The following is an 18,665-nucleotide window of genomic DNA, read 5'->3' on the forward strand; positions in this document are numbered from 1 at the left end:
TAGTTAGGGTTAGAGTAACCCTAGCCCATTCATAGATGTGGACTGCTTTAGGTCTATGATGATAGGGTTAGAGTAACCCTTCCCCATTCATAGATATGGACTGCTTTAGGTCTATGATGATAGGGTTAGTTAGGGTTCGAGTAACCCTTCCCCATTCATAGATGTGGGCTGCTTTAGGTCTATGATGATAGGGATAGTTTGGTTATTAAGAGCCCGAGACAGTCTTAACATCACACGCATCGCTTGCATATCAGCGATAAATAATATATTTTCCAAAAGGTTAAATTACTACACACCTTGCTTGTTTTACGAAGACATAGGCCTCCACCTGTGCTAATTAGCTATCTAGCGTGCCCCGAACACCTGTGTGTCAGCTAACTGGGAAGGAGGTGTAGTTTTTCAACCGGAGGCACACGCAGCTTATGGATCTGTACATTATCTCCTTCAGTAAGTCTATCTTTTTTATTTGGAAGATTATTACTGGCTGATATGAAAGATAAGAGGCATATCAGCATATGTTTTGAAAGTAATGATTATTGACTTCCTAAATGTTAACACAGCGACGCCAAATGTAACCGCTGAAACCCTATATATGGAGAAGGGTTTTGGAGCACTAAACTAACCTCAACCCAAAACCACTCTTCACACGGACTATATTTCTATGAAAAATATTGTTGCACCAGTGATTTCTCCAAGATCATGTCTAGAGCTGTCCAATTACCTCTAATTCAGACTTGAAAACAAGTCATTTCATTGGCCTGTTGATTCTCTGCTGTACTTGGTGTTCAGGAAGGCTCAGGAGATTGACCAGAGAGACACGGACAGAGAGCAGAGAGGCAGAGGATCTCCAGACCAGGCAGAGAGAGAGTAGTGCCAGACAGCGCTACTGGACATTTAAAGATGTCTTGGCAGGTCAGGCAGGAAAGAAGGAAGAAACTGAACACCAGCCGTTGTTCCATACATTTCACAGGACTACATAAAGGACTATATATTCTAGTGTCTTACAGGATCATAGATAGGCCTATACGCTAGTGGCCTAGAAAGACTTCAGGTTACAGTCAGATACCCATCAAGTTTGATCGAAATGATTCGGCCTAAATGTCGGTTTAAGATAAGCTCCAAGGAGAATTGAGATGGCTGAAGTCTGATTTTATTAATTCCTCTGTCTTCTCGAAGGTAACTCCACTTCTTGGTCGCAACATTCTAAACTCAGGAGAACCAATGGGATGAAGCCCGCAGAGGTATGTCACCCCACTAACCTAACCCCTTTTTTTGGCCTATTGCTGTGTGCTGCTGAAGGAAGTATACATGTCCCAGGTATTTAGTGTATAATCTGTCTGTCTTTGTCCCTGTGTTGTGCAGGTGTTCAGGACAGACTTCATCACGGCCATGAAGCTCCATGACAAGTACCAACTGAACCCTGATGATTACTTCATCCTGGCCGATCCCTGGAGACAGGAGTGGGAGAAGGGAGTCCAGGTCCCTGTCAGCCCTCACATCATTCCCCAGACTGTAGCCCGGTAGGACATATAGCCTAAACACCATCCCTCAGCCTGTAGCCCGGTAGGACATATAGCCTAAACACCATCCCTCAGCCTGTAGCCCGGTAGGACATGTAGCCTAAACACCATCCCTCAGCCTGTAGCCCGGTAGGACATGTAGCCTAAACACCATCCCTCAGCCTGTAGCCCGGTAGGACATGTAGCCTAAACACCATCCCTCAGCCTGTAGCCCGGTAGGACATGTAGCCTAAACACCATCCCTCAGCCTGTAGCCCGGTAGGACATGTAGCCTAAACACCATCCCTCAGCCTGTAGCCCGGTAGGACATGTAGCCTAAACACCATCCCTCAGCCTGTAGGACATGTAGCCTAAACACCATCCCTCAGCCTGTAGCCCGGTAGGACATGTAGCCTAAACACCATCCCTCAGCCTGTAGGACATGTAGCCTAAACACCATCCCTCAGCCTGTAGCCCGGTAGGACATGTAGCCTAAACACCATCCCTCAGCCTGTAGGACATGTAGCCTAAACACCATCCCTCAGCCTGTAGCCCGGTAGGACATGTAGCCTAAACACCATCCCTCAGCCTGTAGGACATGTAGCCTAAACACCATCCCTCAGCCTGTAGCCCGGTAGGACATATAGCCTAAACACCATCCCTCAGCCTGTAGCCCAGTAGGACATGTAGCCTAAACACCATCCCTCAGCCAGTAGCCCAGTAGGACATGTAGCCTAAACACCATCCCTCAGCCTGTAGCCCGGTAGGACATATAGCCTAAACACCATCCCTCAGCCTGTAGCCCAGTAGGACATGTAGCCTAAACACCATCCCTCAGCCAGTAGCCCAGTAGGACATGTAGCCTAAACACCATCCCTCAGCCTGTAGCCCGGTGGGACATATAGCCTAAACACCATATCCCAGCTTGTAGCCTGGTAGGACATGTAGCCTAAACACCATCCCTCAGCCTGTAGCCCAGTAGGACATGTAGCCTAAACACCATCCCTCAGCCTGTAGCCCGGTAGGACATGTAGCCTAAACACCATCCCTCAGCCTGTAGGACATGTAGCCTAAACACCATCCCTCAGCCTGTAGCCCGGTAGGACATATAGCCTAAACACCATATCCCAGCTTGTAGCCTGGTAGGACATGTAGCCTAAACACCATATCCCAGCTTGTAGCCTGGTAGGACATGTAGCCTACATGTGTCGGTCTCTCTGTGTATGTGCAGTATAAAATCACATTATTGTGAAATACCTCCTCTAACAGTATGAATCAGGCTGTTTGAGAAGGTTTGAATCATGAGCAACCTGTCTGCACAGTCTGAAGTACAATACCAACATAGCTACTGTAGTAGGTCAAAGCTGTGAGCTGTAAAACCTTGGTGGAGTAGGCATTGTGGGGCTCGTAAATTTCAGACCAACGCCTACTTGTTGTTTCTAATATCCAATAGGGCTGTGATGATAAATCTGAGTTTTGTTTCCTTGCCACAATACCAACGAGTATCGGGAAACTGGTATCGCCCCGGGCCTAATATCTAACTCTCTGCTCCTTAGGGTGGTGGCTGAAAAGGGGACGGAGGTGATCTTCTTGAACCCCAAGAAGTGGATCCGTTCTGGGGGTTCAGAGGCACTGGGGTACGCGGACATCCAGACCCTGGCTGAGGGGACGTGTCGATACGACCTCAACGACACTGACGTGGCCTGGCTGGAGCTCATCAACCACCAGTTCACTCTGATGGGTCAGTAGATTTACCCCCTCAACTAAGGTTGTACAGCTTACTATGTAGTGTTGACTGTGTCGTGGTTCGGCGCTACATAGTGCTGACTGTTTTGGAGTTCGGCGCTACGTAGTGTTGACTGTGTCGTGGTTCAGAGCTACGTAGTGTTGACTGTCGCGGTTCAGAGCTACGTAGTGTTGACTGTGTCGCGGTTCAGCGCTACGTAGTGTTGACTGTGTCGCGGTTCAGCGCTGCGTAGTGTTGACTGTGTCACGGTTCAGCGCTGCGTTGTGCTGACTGTGGCGGTTCAGCGCTACGTAGTGTTGACTGTGTCGCGGTCCAGCGCTACGTAGTGTTGACTGTGTCGCGGTTCAGCGCTACCTAGTGTTGACTGTGGCGCGGTCCAGCGCTACGTAGTGTTGACTGTGGCGCGGTTCAGCGCTACGTAGTGTTGACTGTGGCGCGGTTCAGCGCTACGTAGTGTTGACTGTGGCGCGGTTCAGCACTACGTAGTGTTGACTGTGGCGCGGTTCAGCGCTACGTAGTGTTGACTGTGGCGCGGTTCAGCGCTACGTAGTGTTGACTGTGGCGCGGTTCAGCGCTGCGTAGTGTTGACTGTCGCGGTTCAGCGCTACCTATTGTTGACTGTGTCGCGGTTCAGCGCTACCTAGTGTTAACTGTGGCGCGGTTCAGCGCTACGTAGTGTTGACTGTCGCGGTTCAGCGCTACCTATTGTTGACTGTGTCGCGGTTCAGCGCTACCTAGTGTTGACTGTGTCGCGGTTCAGCGCTACCTAGTGTTGACTGTGTCGCGGTTCAGAGCTACGTAGTGTTGACTGTGTCGCGGTTCAGCGCTACGTAGTGTTGACTGTGTCGCGGTTCAGCGCTGCGTAGTGTTGACTGTGTCACGGTTCAGCGCTGCGTTGTGCTGACTGTGGCGGTTCAGCGCTACGTAGTGTTGACTGTGGCGCGGTTCAGCGCTACGTAGTGTTGACTGTGGCGCGGTTCAGCGCTACGTAGTGTTGACTGGCGCGGTTCAGCGCTACGTAGTGTCGACTGTGTCGCGGTTCAGCGCTACGTAGTGTCGACTGTGTCGCGGTTCAGCGCTGCGTAGTGTTGACTGTCGCGGTTCAGCGCTACCTAGTGTTGACTGTGTCGCGGTTCAGCGCTACCTAGTGTTGACTGTGTCGCGGTTCAGCGCTACCTAGTGTTGACTGTTTTAAGGTTATTTCTGGAGTCATTGCCAACTAGCGTTAGTGCAATGACTGGAAGTCTACAGGAACAACTAGCATGACGCACTATCCCTTTAATATTATCTGTTCCCCAGGCATGGCTGTGTTGGATGAGACGACTATGGAGGGTTAGGGGTTAGTCTAGACCGGTGGTTCTCTACTGGAGGGTTAGTCTAGACCAGTGGTTCTCTACTGGGGGTTTAGGGGTTAGCCTAGACCAGTGGTTCTCTGCTGGAGTGTTAGGGGTTAGTCTAGACCAGTGGTTCTCTACTGGGGGGTTAGGGTTTAGTCTAGACCAGTGGTTCTCTACTGGGGGGTTAGGGGTTAGTCTAGACCAGTGGTTCTCTACTGGGGGGGTTGGGGTTTAGTCTAGACCAGTGGTTCTCTACTAAGGGGTTAGGGGTTAGTCTAGACCAGTGGTTCTCTACTGGGGGGTTAGTCTAGACCAGTGGTTCTCTACTGGGGGCTTAGGGTTTAGGGGTTAGTTTAGACTGGTTGTTCTCTACTGGAGGGTTAGGGGTTAGTCTAGACCGGTGGTTCTCTACTGGGGGCTTAGGGTTTAGGGGTTAGTTTAGACTGGTGGTTCTCTACTGGAGGGTTAGGGGTTAGTCTAGACCAGTGGTTCTCTACTGGGGGGTTAGTCTAGACCAGTGGTTCTCTACTGGGGGCTTAGGGTTTAGGGGTTAGTTTAGACTGGTGGTTCTCTACTGGAGGGTTAGGGGTTAGTCTAGACCAGTGGTTCTCTACTGGAGGGTTAGTCTAGACCAGTGGTTCTCTACTGGAGGGTTAGTCTAAACCAGTGGTTCTCTACTGGAGGGTTAGTCTAGACCAGTGGTTCTCTACTGGAGGGTTAGTCTAGACCAGTGGTTCTCTACTGGAGGGTTAGTCTAGACCAGTGGTTCTCTACTGGAGGGTTAGTCTAGACCAGTGGTTCTCTACTGGAGGGTTAGTCTAGACCAGTGGTTCTCTACTGGAGGGTTAGTCTAGACCAGTGGTTCTCTACTGGAGGGTTAGTCTAGACCAGTGGTTCTCTACTGGAGGGTTAGTCTAGACCAGTGGTTCTCTACTGGAGGGTTAGTCTAGACCAGTGGTTCTCTACTGGAGGGTTAGGGGTTAGTCTAGACCGGTGGTTCTCTACTGGAGGGTTAGTCTAGACCGGTGGTTCTCTACTGGAGGGTTAGGGGTTAGTCTAGACCGGTGGTTCTCTACTGGAGGGTTAGGGGTTAGTCTAGACCGGTGGTTCTCTACTGGAGGGTTAGGGTTTAGTCTCGACCAGTGGTTCTCTACTGGGAGGTTAGGGGTTAGTCTAGACCAGTGGTTCTCTACTGGAGGGTTAGGGTTTAGTCTAGACCAGTGGTTCTCTACTGGAGGGTTAGTCTAGACCAGTGGTTCTCTACTGGAGGGTTAGGGTTAGTCTAGACCAGTGGTTCTCTACTGGAGGGTTAGGGTTAGTCTAGACCGGTGGTTCTCTACTGGAGGGTTAGGGTTAGTCTAGACCAGTGGTTCTCTACTGGAGGGTTAGGGTTAGTCTAGACCGGTGGTTCTCTACTGGAGGGTTAGGGTTAGTCTAGACCGGTGGTTCTCTACTGGAGGGTTAGGGGTTAGTCTAGACCAGTGGTTCTCTACTGGAGGGTTAGGGGTTAGTCTAGACCAGTGGTTCTCTACTGGAGGGTTAGGGGTTAGTCTAGACCAGTGGTTCTCTACTGGAGGGTTAGGGGTTAGTCTAGACCAGTGGTACTCTACTGGAGGGTTAGGGGTTAGTCTAGACCAGTGGTTCTCTACTGGAGGGTTAGGGGTTAGTCTAGACCAGTGGTTCTCTACTGGAGGGTTAGGGTTAGTCTAGACCAGTGGTTCTCTACTGGAGGGTTAGGGGTTAGTCTAGACCAGTGGTTCTCTACTGGAGGGTTAGGGTTAGTCTAGACCAGTGGTTCTCTACTGGAGGGTTAGGGTTAGTCTAGACCGGTGGTTCTCTACTGGAGGGTTAGGGTTAGTCTAGACCAGTGTTTCTCTACTGGAGGGTTAGGGGTTAGTCTAGATCAGTGGTTCTCTACTGGAGGGTTAGTCTAGACCAGTGGTTCTCTACTGGAGGGTTAGGGGTTAGTCTAGACCAGTGGTTCTCTACTGGAGGGTTAGGGGTTAGTCTAGACCAGTGGTTCTCTACTGGAGGGTTAGGGGTTAGTCTAGACCAGTGGTTCTCTACTGGAGGGTTAGGGGTTAGTCTAGACCAGTGGTACTCTACTGGAGGGTTAGGGGTTAGTCTAGACCAGTGGTACTCTACTGGAGGGTTAGGGGTTAGTCTAGACCAGTGGTTCTCTACTGGAGGGTTAGGGGTTAGTCTAGACCAGTGGTTCTCTACTGGGGGGTTAGGGGTTAGTCTAGACCGGTGGTTCTCTACTGGAGGGTTAGTCTAGACCAGTGGTTCTCTACTGGAGGGTTAGGGTTAGTCTAGACCGGTGGTTCTCTACTGGAGGGTTAGGGTTAGTCTAGACCAGTGTTTCTCTACTGGAGGGTTAGGGGTTAGTCTAGATCAGTGGTTCTCTACTGGAGGGTTAGTCTAGACCAGTGGTTCTCTACTGGAGGGTTAGGGTTAGTCTAGACCGGTGGTTCTCTACTGGAGGGTTAGGGGTTAGTCTAGACCGGTAGTTCTCTACTGGAGGGTTAGGGGTTAGTCTAGACCGGTGGTTCTCTACTGGAGGGTTAGGGTTAGTTTAGACCGGTGGTTCTCTACTGGAGGGTTAGGGTTAGTCTAGACCGGTGGTTCTCTACTGGAGGGTTAGGGGTTAGTCTAGACCAGTGGTACTCTACTGGGGGGTTAGGGGTTAGTCTAGACCGGTGGTTCTCTACTGGAGGGTTAGGGGTTAGTCTAGACCAGTGGTTCTCTACAGGAGGGTTAGTCTAGACCAGTGGTTCTCTACTGGGGGGTTAGGGGTTAGTCTAGACCGGTGGTTCTCTACTGGAGGGTTAGGGGTTAGTCTAGACCAGTGGTACTCTACTGGGGGGTTAGGGGTTAGTCTAGACCGGTGGTTCTCTACTGGAGGGTTAGGGGTTAGTCTAGACCAGTGGTTCTCTACTGGAGGGTTAGGGTTAGTCTAGACCGGTGGTTCTCTACTGGAGGGTTAGGGTTAGTCTAGACCGGTGGTTCTCTACTGGAGGGTTAGGGTTAGTCTAGACCAGTGGTTCTCTACTGGAGGGTTAGTCTAGACCAGTGGTTCTCTACTGGGGGGTTAGGGGTTAGTCTAGACCGGTGGTTCTCTACTGGAGGGTTAGGGGTTAGTCTAGACCAGTGGTACTCTACTGGAGGGTTAGGGGTTAGTCTAGACCGGTGGTTCTCTACTGGAGGGTTAGGGGTTAGTCTAGACCAGTGGTTCTCTACTGGAGGGTTAGGGTTAGTCTAGACCGGTGGTTCTCTACTGGAGGGTTAGGGTTAGTCTAGACCGGTGGTTCTCTACTGGAGGGTTAGGGTTAGTCTAGACCAGTGGTTCTCTACTGGAGGGTTAGGGTTAGTCTAGACCAGTGGTTCTCTACTGGAGGGTTAGGGTTAGTCTAGACCAGTGGTTCTCTACTGGTTTTGTCTCTAGAGCGATCCAATATTCACATCGCAAAAAACAATCCCAAATACAATCTGTGAAAATATGTGTAATACTATATTGGCAATGCAGCATTTGTATGTCTAAGAACATCCCCACCTCTTATTGTGTTTTGTTGCCCATATTCTTCATTTTCTAAACTCACTGGTTAGAGACCACAAAAAGAGTTAACATTTATTTACACATGTAAATTCATTATAATTTCTACACCCTTTCTACCTGGTTTACTAAATTCAGACTGGAGGATGTTTTACACTCAGATACCCGCGACCCTCCATTTGACCCACGCTGGTCTAGACTGCACTATAATACTGTTTCCTGTTCTTCAGGCATGGCTGTGCTGGATGAGACCACCATGGAGAGAGCGATGGAGGAGTTCGAGCGGCGTTGCTATGACAGAATGAGACATCCCATGGCAACGGAGGAGGGGTTTGGCATGGAGTACGACGAAGACGTCGTGTGTGACGTGTGTCTGTCACCTGACGGCGAGGACAACAATGAGATGGTGTTCTGTGACAAGTGCAACATCTGTGTTCACCAGGTACGGCTTTAGTTTTTAATACCGCTTGTAATTCTGCTCTTCAATGGCCTGTCTGGGTCTGTATGTTCCAGGTGTGTTATGGGATTCTGAAGGTACCAAAAGGGAGCAGGCTGTGTCAGACCTGTGCTCTGTGGATCCCGAGGTGACGACCCCTAACCCTAACCCTGTCTGGGTCTGTATGTTCCAGGTGTGTTATGGGATTCTGAAGGTACCAAAAGGGAGCTGGCTGTGTCAGACCTGTGCTCTCGGCATCTCGCCCAAATGCCAAGTCTGCCCCAAGAAGGGCGGGGCCATGAAGCCCACCCGCAGCGGAACCAAGTGGGTCCACGTCAGCTGTGCTCTGTGGATCCCCGAGGTGACGACCCCTGACCCTTAACCTTGACCCTTAATCCTGCTTATTGTAAGTTAATTTACTTCTAGGTGAGCATTGGGAACCCAGAGAAGATGGAGCCCATCACCAACATGTCCCACATCCCCAGTAACAGATGGGCACTAACCTGCTGTCTCTGTAAAGACCAGACTGGATCCTGTATACAGATACACACTGACCTGTTGTCTCTGTAAAGACCAGACTGGATCCTGTACACAGATACACACTGACCTGCTGTCTCTGTAAAGACCAGACTGGATCCTGTACACACTGACCTGCTGTCTCTGTAAAGACCAGACTGGATCCTGTATACAGATACACACTGACCTGTTGTCTCTGTAAAGACCAGACAGGATCCTGTACACAGATACACACTGACCTGCTGTCTCTGTAAAGACCAGACTGGATCCTGTACACACTGACCTGCTCTCTGTAAAGACCAGACTGGATCCTGTATACAGATACACACTGACCTGTTGTCTCTGTAAAGACCAGACTGGATCCTGTACACAGATACACACTGACCTGCTGTCTCTGTAAAGACCAGACTGGATCCTGTACACACTGACCTGCTGTCTCTGTAAAGACCAGACTGGATCCTGTACACACTGACCTGCTGTCTCTGTAAAAACCAGACTGGATCCTGTACACAGGTACACACTGACCTGCTGTCTCTGTAAAGACCAGACTGGATCCTGTATACAGATACACACTGACCTGTTGTCTCTGTAAAGACCAGACTGGATTCTGTACACACTGATCTGCTGTCTCTGTAAAGACCAGACTGGATCTATGAAGCTAGCATGGAGAAGGCTTTAATGACTGTTAGTGTGGATTTCTGTCACGTTAGCAGTCCGTTTTCTGTCAGTTACCTGTCAGCTACCTTAGCATTCCTCTCTGTTCCCTCAGTGTTCAGCTGAAAGCTGTCGGACAGCGTTCCATGTGAGCTGTGCCTTAGACAGCAGTCTGGAGATGAACACCATCAAAGAGCAGGATGAGGTCAAGTTCAACTCTTTCTGCCCCAAACACTCTGATCTGGTGGGAGGAGAGGACGGCAAGGAGGAGGGGAGGAGGGGAGGGAGACTGAGAGGAGATAAAGTTCCTAACCCCCCTGTCCCTCATCCAGTCCCCAACCCAGTGGAGGCCCTGAGCCTCCGTCACATCAGACTACAGCAGCTGGAGTCGTCGTCACACCAGTTAGTTGATGTGAAGGAGGTGTCCCAGGCCCTGCAACTGAACCAGGAGACAGTCCACTTCATGTATCAGTACTGGAAGCTGAAATGCCAAGCCAATCACAGCCAGCCATTGCTGACCCCCCAGATGGAGGAGGAGAGTCTGGCAAGGAGAGAGCATGATTTCGTCCTCCACCACCTGTTTCCCCGGGGGATGGTTCAGGGTGCTGCGCCTACGCCTCCCAGGCCGGCCACACCCAGGCAGCTGGCTATTGGCTGATTGTCTCCAGCTGCAGAGGGGAGGAGCCACCAAAGAGGTGGATGACTAACTCCTAACCCAATACCAGCAGGTGTATCTCGAACCATTGAAATAAATCCAGAGTGCAGCGTTGGCTGTTGCCTGTGTGCTTGTCTAATGACTGGGAGAAACATCACAAGAATATGAGACCGGTGTGCTATGAACCAGACAGACAGACAACTACTGTACTCCTCAGAACCAGACAGACAGAACTACTGTACTCCTCGGAACCAGACAGACAGAACTACTGTACTCCTTAGACTCTAACCCACAGTCAAATTGACCCTGACTCTAATCCACAGTCAAATTTAACCTGACTCTAATCCACAATACTGTTTTACTGACCCCGACTATAACCCACCATACAGTGTAACTGACCCGGACTCTTGTTTAAAGTGGCTAGTGATACATGTATTACATAAAGAGGCAGTAGATGGTATAGAGTACAGTATATACATATGAGATGAGTAATGTAGGGTATGTAAACATATCAAGTAGCATTGTTTAAAGTGGCTAGTGATATATTTTACATCATTTCCCATCAATTCCCATTATTAAAGTGGCTGGAGTTGAGTCAGTATGTTGGCAGCAGCCACTCAGTGTTAGTGGTGATGGCCTTGAGATAGAAGCTGTTTTTCAGTTTCTCGGTCCCAGCTTTGATGCACCTGTACTGACCTCGCCTTCTGGATGATAGCGGGGTGAACAGGCAGTGGCTCGGGTGGTTGTTGTCCTTGATGATCTTTATGGCCTTCCTGTGACATCAGGTGGTGTACGTGTCCTGGAGGGCAGGTAGTTTGCCCCCGGTGATGCGTTGTGCAGACCTCACTACCCTCTGGAGAGCCTTACGGTTGTGGGCGGAGCAGTTGCCGTACCAGGCGGTGATACAGCCCGACAGGATGCTCTCGATTGTGCATCTGTAGAAGTTTGTGAGTGCTTTTGGTGACAAGTCGAATTTCTTCAGCCTCCTATGGTTGAGGCGCTGCTGCGCCTTCTTCACGACGCTGTCTGTGTGGGTGGACCAATTCAGTTTGTCCGTGATGTGTACGCAGAGGAACTTAAAACTTACTACCCTCTCCACTACTGTTCCATCAATGTGGATAGGGGGGTGCTCCCTCTGCTGTTTCCTGAAGTCCACAATCATCTCCTTAGTTTTGTTGACGTTGAGTGTGAGGTTATTTTCCTGACACTACACTCACTCAGAGGGACCTCACCTCCTCCCTGTAGGCCGTCTCATCGTTGTTGGTAAGCAAGCCTACCACTCTAGTGTTGTCCGCAAACTTGATGATTGAGTTGGAGGCGTGCATGGCCACGCAGTCGTGGGTGAACAGGGAGTACAGGAGAGGGCTCAGAACACACCCTTGTGGGGCCCCAGTGTTGAGGATCAGCGGGGTGGAGATGTTGTTACCTACCCTCACCACCTGGGGGCAGCCCGTCAGGAAGTCCAGTACCCAGTTGCACAGGGCGGAGTCGAGACCCAGGGTCTCGAGCTTGGAGGGTACTATGGTGTTAAATGCTGAGCTGTCTTACTGACCCCGACTCTAACCCAGCATAGTCTAATTGACTCTAACCCAGCCCGCTGTCTAACCGACACTGTCTCACTGAAGCTGACTCTAACCCCCCATACAGTCTAACTGAAAATAAATATAGTTTAGACGGCTGTAATGACATTTAGCAGGGCGGGTGGGTCTTTGGATGTCGGCTATATGTTGTCTTACCTCCTTTAGTAATAGCATTAATGCTCCTGGCTAATGGCGCTAGCTTTTTCTGAAGCTAGTTGCTTCTTGGAGGCCTTTTCCGCCACTAATGCTCGAGTCCGGATAACAATGTCACCTGTAATGCCGCCTTTTGTAGCCTGCCATGACTTTTTGACTAAAGCTAAAGGAGTTTAAACTTGAAGTGGAGGTAAGATGAGTTGGAAACTACTTGTGCGGAGCTTAGTTCATGCGGCCATCTCGTTCAAGGGTCACGCGATCCCCATAACAGCCTATTTCTGTCATTTCTTGGGTATTGTAGGCACTCGCCTTTGTTGGGTATTGTAGGCACTCGCCTTTGTTGGGTATTGTAGGCACTCGCCTTTGTTGGGTATTGCTGCAATATAGTCTGTTCAAAACTTTTGTCAAGGTTTAAACCAGTTTGCAATTGTTTTATTTAATTCTGTTGAGACATTTTCTTTAGCCAAATTAAGTTTAAACTAATGCTGTGTTTGCCACAATTTAATAGCCTGCTCATATACAGTGCGTTCTAAAATTGATTACATTTCCCGCCAATCTACACACAATGCCCCATAATGGTTTCATCTGACCAGTGAATCTTGTTTCTCATGGTTTGGAGTGGCTTCCGTCTGGCCACTCTACCATGAAGGCTTGATTGGTGGGGTACTGTAGAGATGGTTTATCTTCTGGAAGGTTCTCCCATCTCTGCAGAGGGAATCTGTAGCTCTGTCAGAGTGACCATAGGGTTCTGGGTCACCTCCCTGACCAAGGCCCTTCTTCCCCATTGCTCAGATTTGGCCAGGCGGGCAGCTCTAGGATGAGTCTTGGTGGTTCTAAACTTCTTCCATTTAAGAATGATGGAGGCCACTGTGTTCTTGGGGACCTTCAATGCTGTAGAAATGTTTTGGTACCCTTCCCCAGATCTGCGCCTCGACACAATCCTGTCTCTGAGCTCTACGGACATTTCCTTCGACATCATTTTTTGCTCTGACATGTACTGCTGTCAACTGTGGGACCTTTATATAGACAGGTGTGTGCCTTTCCAAATCATGTCCAATCAATTGAATTCACCACAGGTGGACTCCAAGTTGTAGAAACATCAAGGATGATCAATCGAAACAGGATGCACCTGAACTCAATTTCAAATTTCTAAAAACCTGTTTTCACTTTGTCATTATGGGGTAGTGTGTAGATTGAGTATTATTTATTTTATTTTTTAAAACCCTTTTTAGAATAATGCTGTAATGTGGAAAAAGTCAAGGGGTCTGAATTCCCTATAAACAATGGCTTCACTTGTGATATTACCCGTCCAAAGTTACTCCTATAATCTAATGCTTATCTTTCTATAACATATTCTGATAGATTTACATAAGGTTAACTTGTAAATGTTATAACTGTGTAGCAGATGCAGTAAACATCTGCCATAAAGAAATGCATGTGGGTGTCGTAGCATGTTGCCAGTATCTCTCTCTCTGGGGACAGGCTATATCTACACTGAACAAAAATATAAATGTAAGTCCCATGTTTCATGAACTGAAATAAAAGATCCCAGAAGTGTTCCACATGCTAAAAAAGAATATTTCCCACAATTGTTTACATCCCTGTTAGTGAGCATTTTATCCTAGGCTAGCATGTTGTGCGACATGCGTATTAGCCTCCCCTTTTTGTTGTTGCTTCATTAATTCCTTCCCTTTCAACAGTTAGCCTAAATTAATGTTTAGTTGTCCTGATCTTAAATCACTGTAATGACATGCTTCAATAATAAAAGGACTACAAGATGCAGATGGTTTTCTTTTTGCGTCACCAAGATTGAATGGTTACGGGTCTGAACAAATAACTGATATAGCCTACCCTCCTCCTCCTTTCAAACTCCCCAGCACATGGCCATTTCTATTGGCTGCTGTACTTAACAAACAAGAGCTTGCATCCCTCTTCCAATAGTCTTATTAGTATAAGAAATGATAAAACTACATTCTTCCAGCAAGCTATTCTAGTCTAGTTTTTCCTGGGACTCCAAGAGCGTTTAAGGAGTGAGGCCAATGGAGAGCATGGCTCATATTGTGAAAGAGACAGAGGCTATAAATTAGAAGCTTATGCATAGCCCATCATTCATTAGTGATTTCCTTGAATTTATTACCTGAAAGAGGTATGATTGAGAAAATTACCTGAAAGAGGAATGATCAATTTCAATAAATTCATTAGGCCCTAATCTAAGGATTTCACATGACTTTCCATTTTAATACGGATTAAATCCAGCCCAAAGCCTAGTCCTGGACTAATATCATTCTCAGAGATTTTCCTTCATCTGTGTCAGGGAAACCAGCCCTAGAGATTCTCCTCCATCTGTGTCAGGGAAACCAGCCCTAGAGATTCTCCTCCATCTGTGTCAGGGAAACCAGCCCTAGAGATTCTCCTCCATCTGTGTCAGGGAAACCGGCCCTAGAGATTCTCCATCTGTGTCAGGGAAATCAGCCCTAGAGATTCTCCTCCATATGTGTCAGGGAAACCGGCCCTAGAGATTCTCCTCCATCTGTGTCAGGGAAACCAGCCCTAGAGATTCTCCTCCATCTGTGTCAGGGAAACCGGCCCTAGAGATTCTCCATCTGTGTCAGGGAAATCAGCCCTAGAGATTCTCCTCCATATGTGTCAGGGAAACCGGCCCTAGAGATTCTCCTTCATCTGTGTCAGGGAAACCAGCCCTACAGATTCTCCTTCATCTGTGTCAGGGAAACCAGCCCTAGAGATTCTCCTTCATCTGTATCAGGGAAACCAGCCCTAGAGATTCTCCTTCATCTGTGTCAGGGAAACCAGCCCTAGAGATTCTCCATCTGTGTCAGGGAAACCAGCCCTAGAGATTCTCCATCTGTGTCAGGGAAAACAGCCCTAGAGATTCTCCTTCATCTGTGTCAGGGAAACCGGCCCTAGAGATTCTCCTCCATCTGTGTCAGGGAAACCAGCCCTAGAGATTCTCCTCCATCTGTGTCAGGGAAACCAGCCCTAGAGATTCTCCTTCATCTGTGTCAGGGAAATCAGCCCTAGAGATTCTCCTCCATATGTGTCAGGGTAACCGGCCCTAGAGATTCTCCTTCATCTGTGTCAGGGAAACCAGCCCTACAGATTCTCCTTCATCTGTATCAGGGAAACCAGCCCTAGAGATTCTCCTTCATCTGTGTCAGGGAAACCAGCCCTAGAGATTCTCCTCCATCTGTGTCAGGGAAACCAGCCCTACAAGTCCTTAGAACCTGAAGCCACAGAACGGAGGCTAAAATGCATGTGATGTTTTTTAACGCTATTATTGCATGATTCATACGTTTTGAAGTCTGGCACAAAAAGAGAATCATCAGCACTGCATCAAAATTATTAGTTGTATGATATTTACAATAAATGCATCACTTTTCCCTCATCATTTACATATTAGTCTCTGGGTACTATGACAACAGCAGTTCCAATACTCCTAATAGCACAATGCAGCTCAACAGTAAATGACAGTGCTGAATAACAACGGGTTTAACGACATCCATCAACCACTGCCAGGGTAGAGGTTTAGTTACGGTGAACTCTACCGGGGTAGAGCCACCCTTTGCCTTGATGACAGCATTGCTGTCTCTTGGCATTCTCTCAACCAGCTTCATGAGGTAGTCACCTGGAATGCATTTATTTCGATTTGTTAATTTTTTTGGGGTTACTACATGATACCATACGTGTTATTTCAGTTTTGATGTCTTCACTACTTTTTCATACATACTTTTGGTCATGTTGGGGCGGCAGGGTAGCCTAGTGGTTAGAGCATTGGACTAGTAACCAAAAGGTTGCAAGTTTGAATCCCGAGCAGACATCTGTCGTTCTGCCCCTGAACAGGCAGTTAACCCACTGTTCCTAGGCCATCATTGAAAATAAGAATTTGTTCTTAACTGACTTGCCTAGTTAAATAAAGGTAAAAATCAATAAATAAATGTAGTGTAACTCACTGTGCTTTAAACCACATGGACGCCTCATCTCACAAAAAGAAAACAATGCATGCTCAAGCCAAGAACTCCTGAGCTCACCTAAAAGACTCAAGTAGAAAACCTGAAATAACATCAATAAGGTTTCAGAGTAAAAGTCCACAATAAGGTTTCAGCTCTGTGCTTTAATAACACTATCTGACCAGGTATACTAGCATCACTCAAATGAAGAAAACAATTAAAACAATATCATGTACTTAAAATGAAATGTATCCTATGGCTATTACAGGAAACAAACCTAATTCAAGGCCTATCCATAGATATTACTTATCAGATATAAAACCACCTGGAACTAACAATATTCCAGTATTACTAGAACGTTGCTCTTTCATATACACACATAAATAATAGAAACCTCTACTGTTTAAAGTCATCTATGAGAGGAGAGCAGTGGCGCTTCAAGAGATGAGACAAATGCTGTAGCCGGCTGTAGCTGGGAGGTGTACTGTACTCTGCTGACTGTAGCTGGGAGGTGTACTGTACTCTGCTGACTGTAGCTGGGAGGTGTACTGTACTCTGACTGTAGCTGGGAGGTGTACTGTACTCTGACTGTAGCTGGGAGGTGTACTGTACTCTGACTGTAGCTGGGAGGTGTACTGTACTCTGACTGTAGCTGGGAGGTGTACTGTACTCTGACTGTAGCTGGGAGGTGTACTGTACTCTGACTGTCTTGTGTGTTTGTACCACAGACAGGTGTGTGTTTAGTTCTCTCAGTGCAGACGAGTTACAGACAAACAACTAACAGGTGGAAGGACCTGATTAGCTGGCTATCTGAGTGTAAAAGGACCTGGTTGGTTCGAGTTGTAGATTAGTACAGCAGATCCCTGATGAGGAGAGAGACAACATACATTGATAAAGGGATTTCTGTCCGTCTGTCATCTTGAAGACATTATGGAGTTGGGCCCAGTTCTGCTGCAGGTCAGCGTCTCCCAGACTGTGGTCAAGGCCTCTCCTGAAGCCTTTAGGGGGTCCGAGGGGGTGTGTCGGGGTCCGGGTCAGCCTAGGCCTCAGTCCACTCTGGGTGTTGGGTTAGAGGTGGTCGTGCTCCTGGCAGCAGAGCTGTCCCTTGGGGGGCAAGGGCCGTAGCGCCCCCTCCTGGTGGTTCTTGCAGAATGAGTTGGGGCACAGCTGGCAGAAGGCCTCAGATGGCTTCCCACAGACGTCACAGTGGTGCCACGGGCAGTCCCAGCGCCCTGAAACATAACATAACAACCAATATAATATCTATTATATAACTAACACATTATGTTATATACAGTGGGGCAAAAGAGTATTTAGTCAGCCACCAATTGTGCAAGTTCTTCCACTTAAAAAGATGAGAGAGGCCTGTATTTTCATCATAGGTACACTTCAACTATGACAGACAAAATGAAAATCACATTGTAGGATTTTTAATGAATTTATTTGCAAATTATGGTGGAAAATACGTTTTTGGTCACCTACAAACAAGCAAGATTTCTGGCTCTCATAGACCTGTAACTTCTTCTTTAAGAGGCTCCTCTGTCCTCCACTCATTACCTGTATTACTGGCACCTGTTTGAACTTGTTATCAGTATAAAAGACACCTGTCCACAACCTCAAACAGTCACACTCTACTATGGCCAAGACCAAAGAGCTGTCAAAGGACACCAGAAACAAAATTGTAGACCTGCACCAGGCTGGGAAGACTGAATCTGCAATAGGTAAACAGCTTGGTTTGAAGAAATCAACTGTGGGAGCAATTATTAGGAAATGGAAGACATACAAGACCACTGATAATCTCCCTCGATCTGGGGCTCCATGCAAGATCTCACCCCGGTGAGCAAAAACCCCAGAACCACACGGGGGGACCTAGTGAATGACCTGCAGAGAGCTGGGACCAAAGTAACAAAGCCTACCATCATTAACACACTACGCCGCCAGGGACTCAAATCCTGCAGTGCCAGACGTGTCCCCCTGCTTAAGCCAGTACATGTCCAGGCCCGTCTGAAGTTTGCTAGAGAGCATTTGGATGATCCAGAAGAAGATTGGGAGAATGTCATATGGTCAGATGAAATCAAAATATAACTTTTTGGTAAAAACTCAACTCATCATGTTTGGAGAACAACGAATGCTGAGTTGCATCCAAAGAACACCATACCTACTGTGAAGCATGGGGGTGGAAACATCATGCTTTGGGGCGGTTTTTCTGCAAAGGGACCAGGACGACTGATCCGTGTAAAGGAAAGAATGAATGGGGCCATGTATCGTGAGATTTTGAGTGAAAACCTCCTTCCATCAGCAAGGGCATTGAAGATGAAACGTGGCTGGGTCTTTCAGCATGACAATGATCCCAAACACAAGAAGCATTTCAAGGTCCTGGAGTGGCCTAGCCAGTCTCCAGATCTCAACCCCATAGAAAATCTTTGGAAGGAGTTGAAAGTCCGTGTTGCCAGCAACAGCCCCAAAACATCACTGCTCTAGAGGAGATCTGCATGGAGGAATGGGCCAAAATACTAGCAACAGTGTGTGAAAACCTTGTGAAGACTTACAGAAAACGTTTGACCTCTGTC

The 18,665-nt window shown here is 48.0% G+C and overlaps 2 protein-coding genes across 4 annotated transcripts in view; one reads left to right on the top strand and one right to left on the bottom strand.

Moving 5' to 3' along the window:
* Positions 1 to 1,166: 1,166 nt before the first annotated feature.
* On the top strand, positions 1,167 to 10,875 carry LOC109880779 (protein Jade-1-like; the record flags this gene model as incomplete). Its single annotated transcript, XM_031787578.1, has 7 exons — positions 1,167 to 1,241; positions 1,363 to 1,520; positions 3,056 to 3,240; positions 8,367 to 8,578; positions 8,766 to 8,933; positions 8,999 to 9,111; positions 9,854 to 10,875. Coding segments are annotated over 7 exons (1,458 nt in total), but the record flags the coding sequence as incomplete, so codon positions are not given.
* A 5,364-nt stretch (positions 10,876 to 16,239) lies between these two features.
* nsd2 (nuclear receptor binding SET domain protein 2) overlaps positions 16,240 to 18,665 on the bottom strand; it is a 48,520-nt gene continuing 46,094 nt past the window's right edge. For all 3 annotated transcript variants that reach the window (XM_031787614.1, XM_031787613.1, XM_031787615.1), the window contains one exon: positions 16,240 to 17,327. In XM_031787614.1, the coding sequence (XP_031643474.1) occupies positions 17,164 to 17,327 (164 nt within the window). In that variant the 3' untranslated portion in view covers positions 16,240 to 17,163. The remainder of the gene's footprint in view (positions 17,328 to 18,665) is intronic.

Source organism: Oncorhynchus kisutch, linkage group LG14 (genome assembly GCF_002021735.2).
Source record: "Oncorhynchus kisutch isolate 150728-3 linkage group LG14, Okis_V2, whole genome shotgun sequence".
Lineage (NCBI taxonomy): Eukaryota > Metazoa > Chordata > Actinopteri > Salmoniformes > Salmonidae > Oncorhynchus > Oncorhynchus kisutch.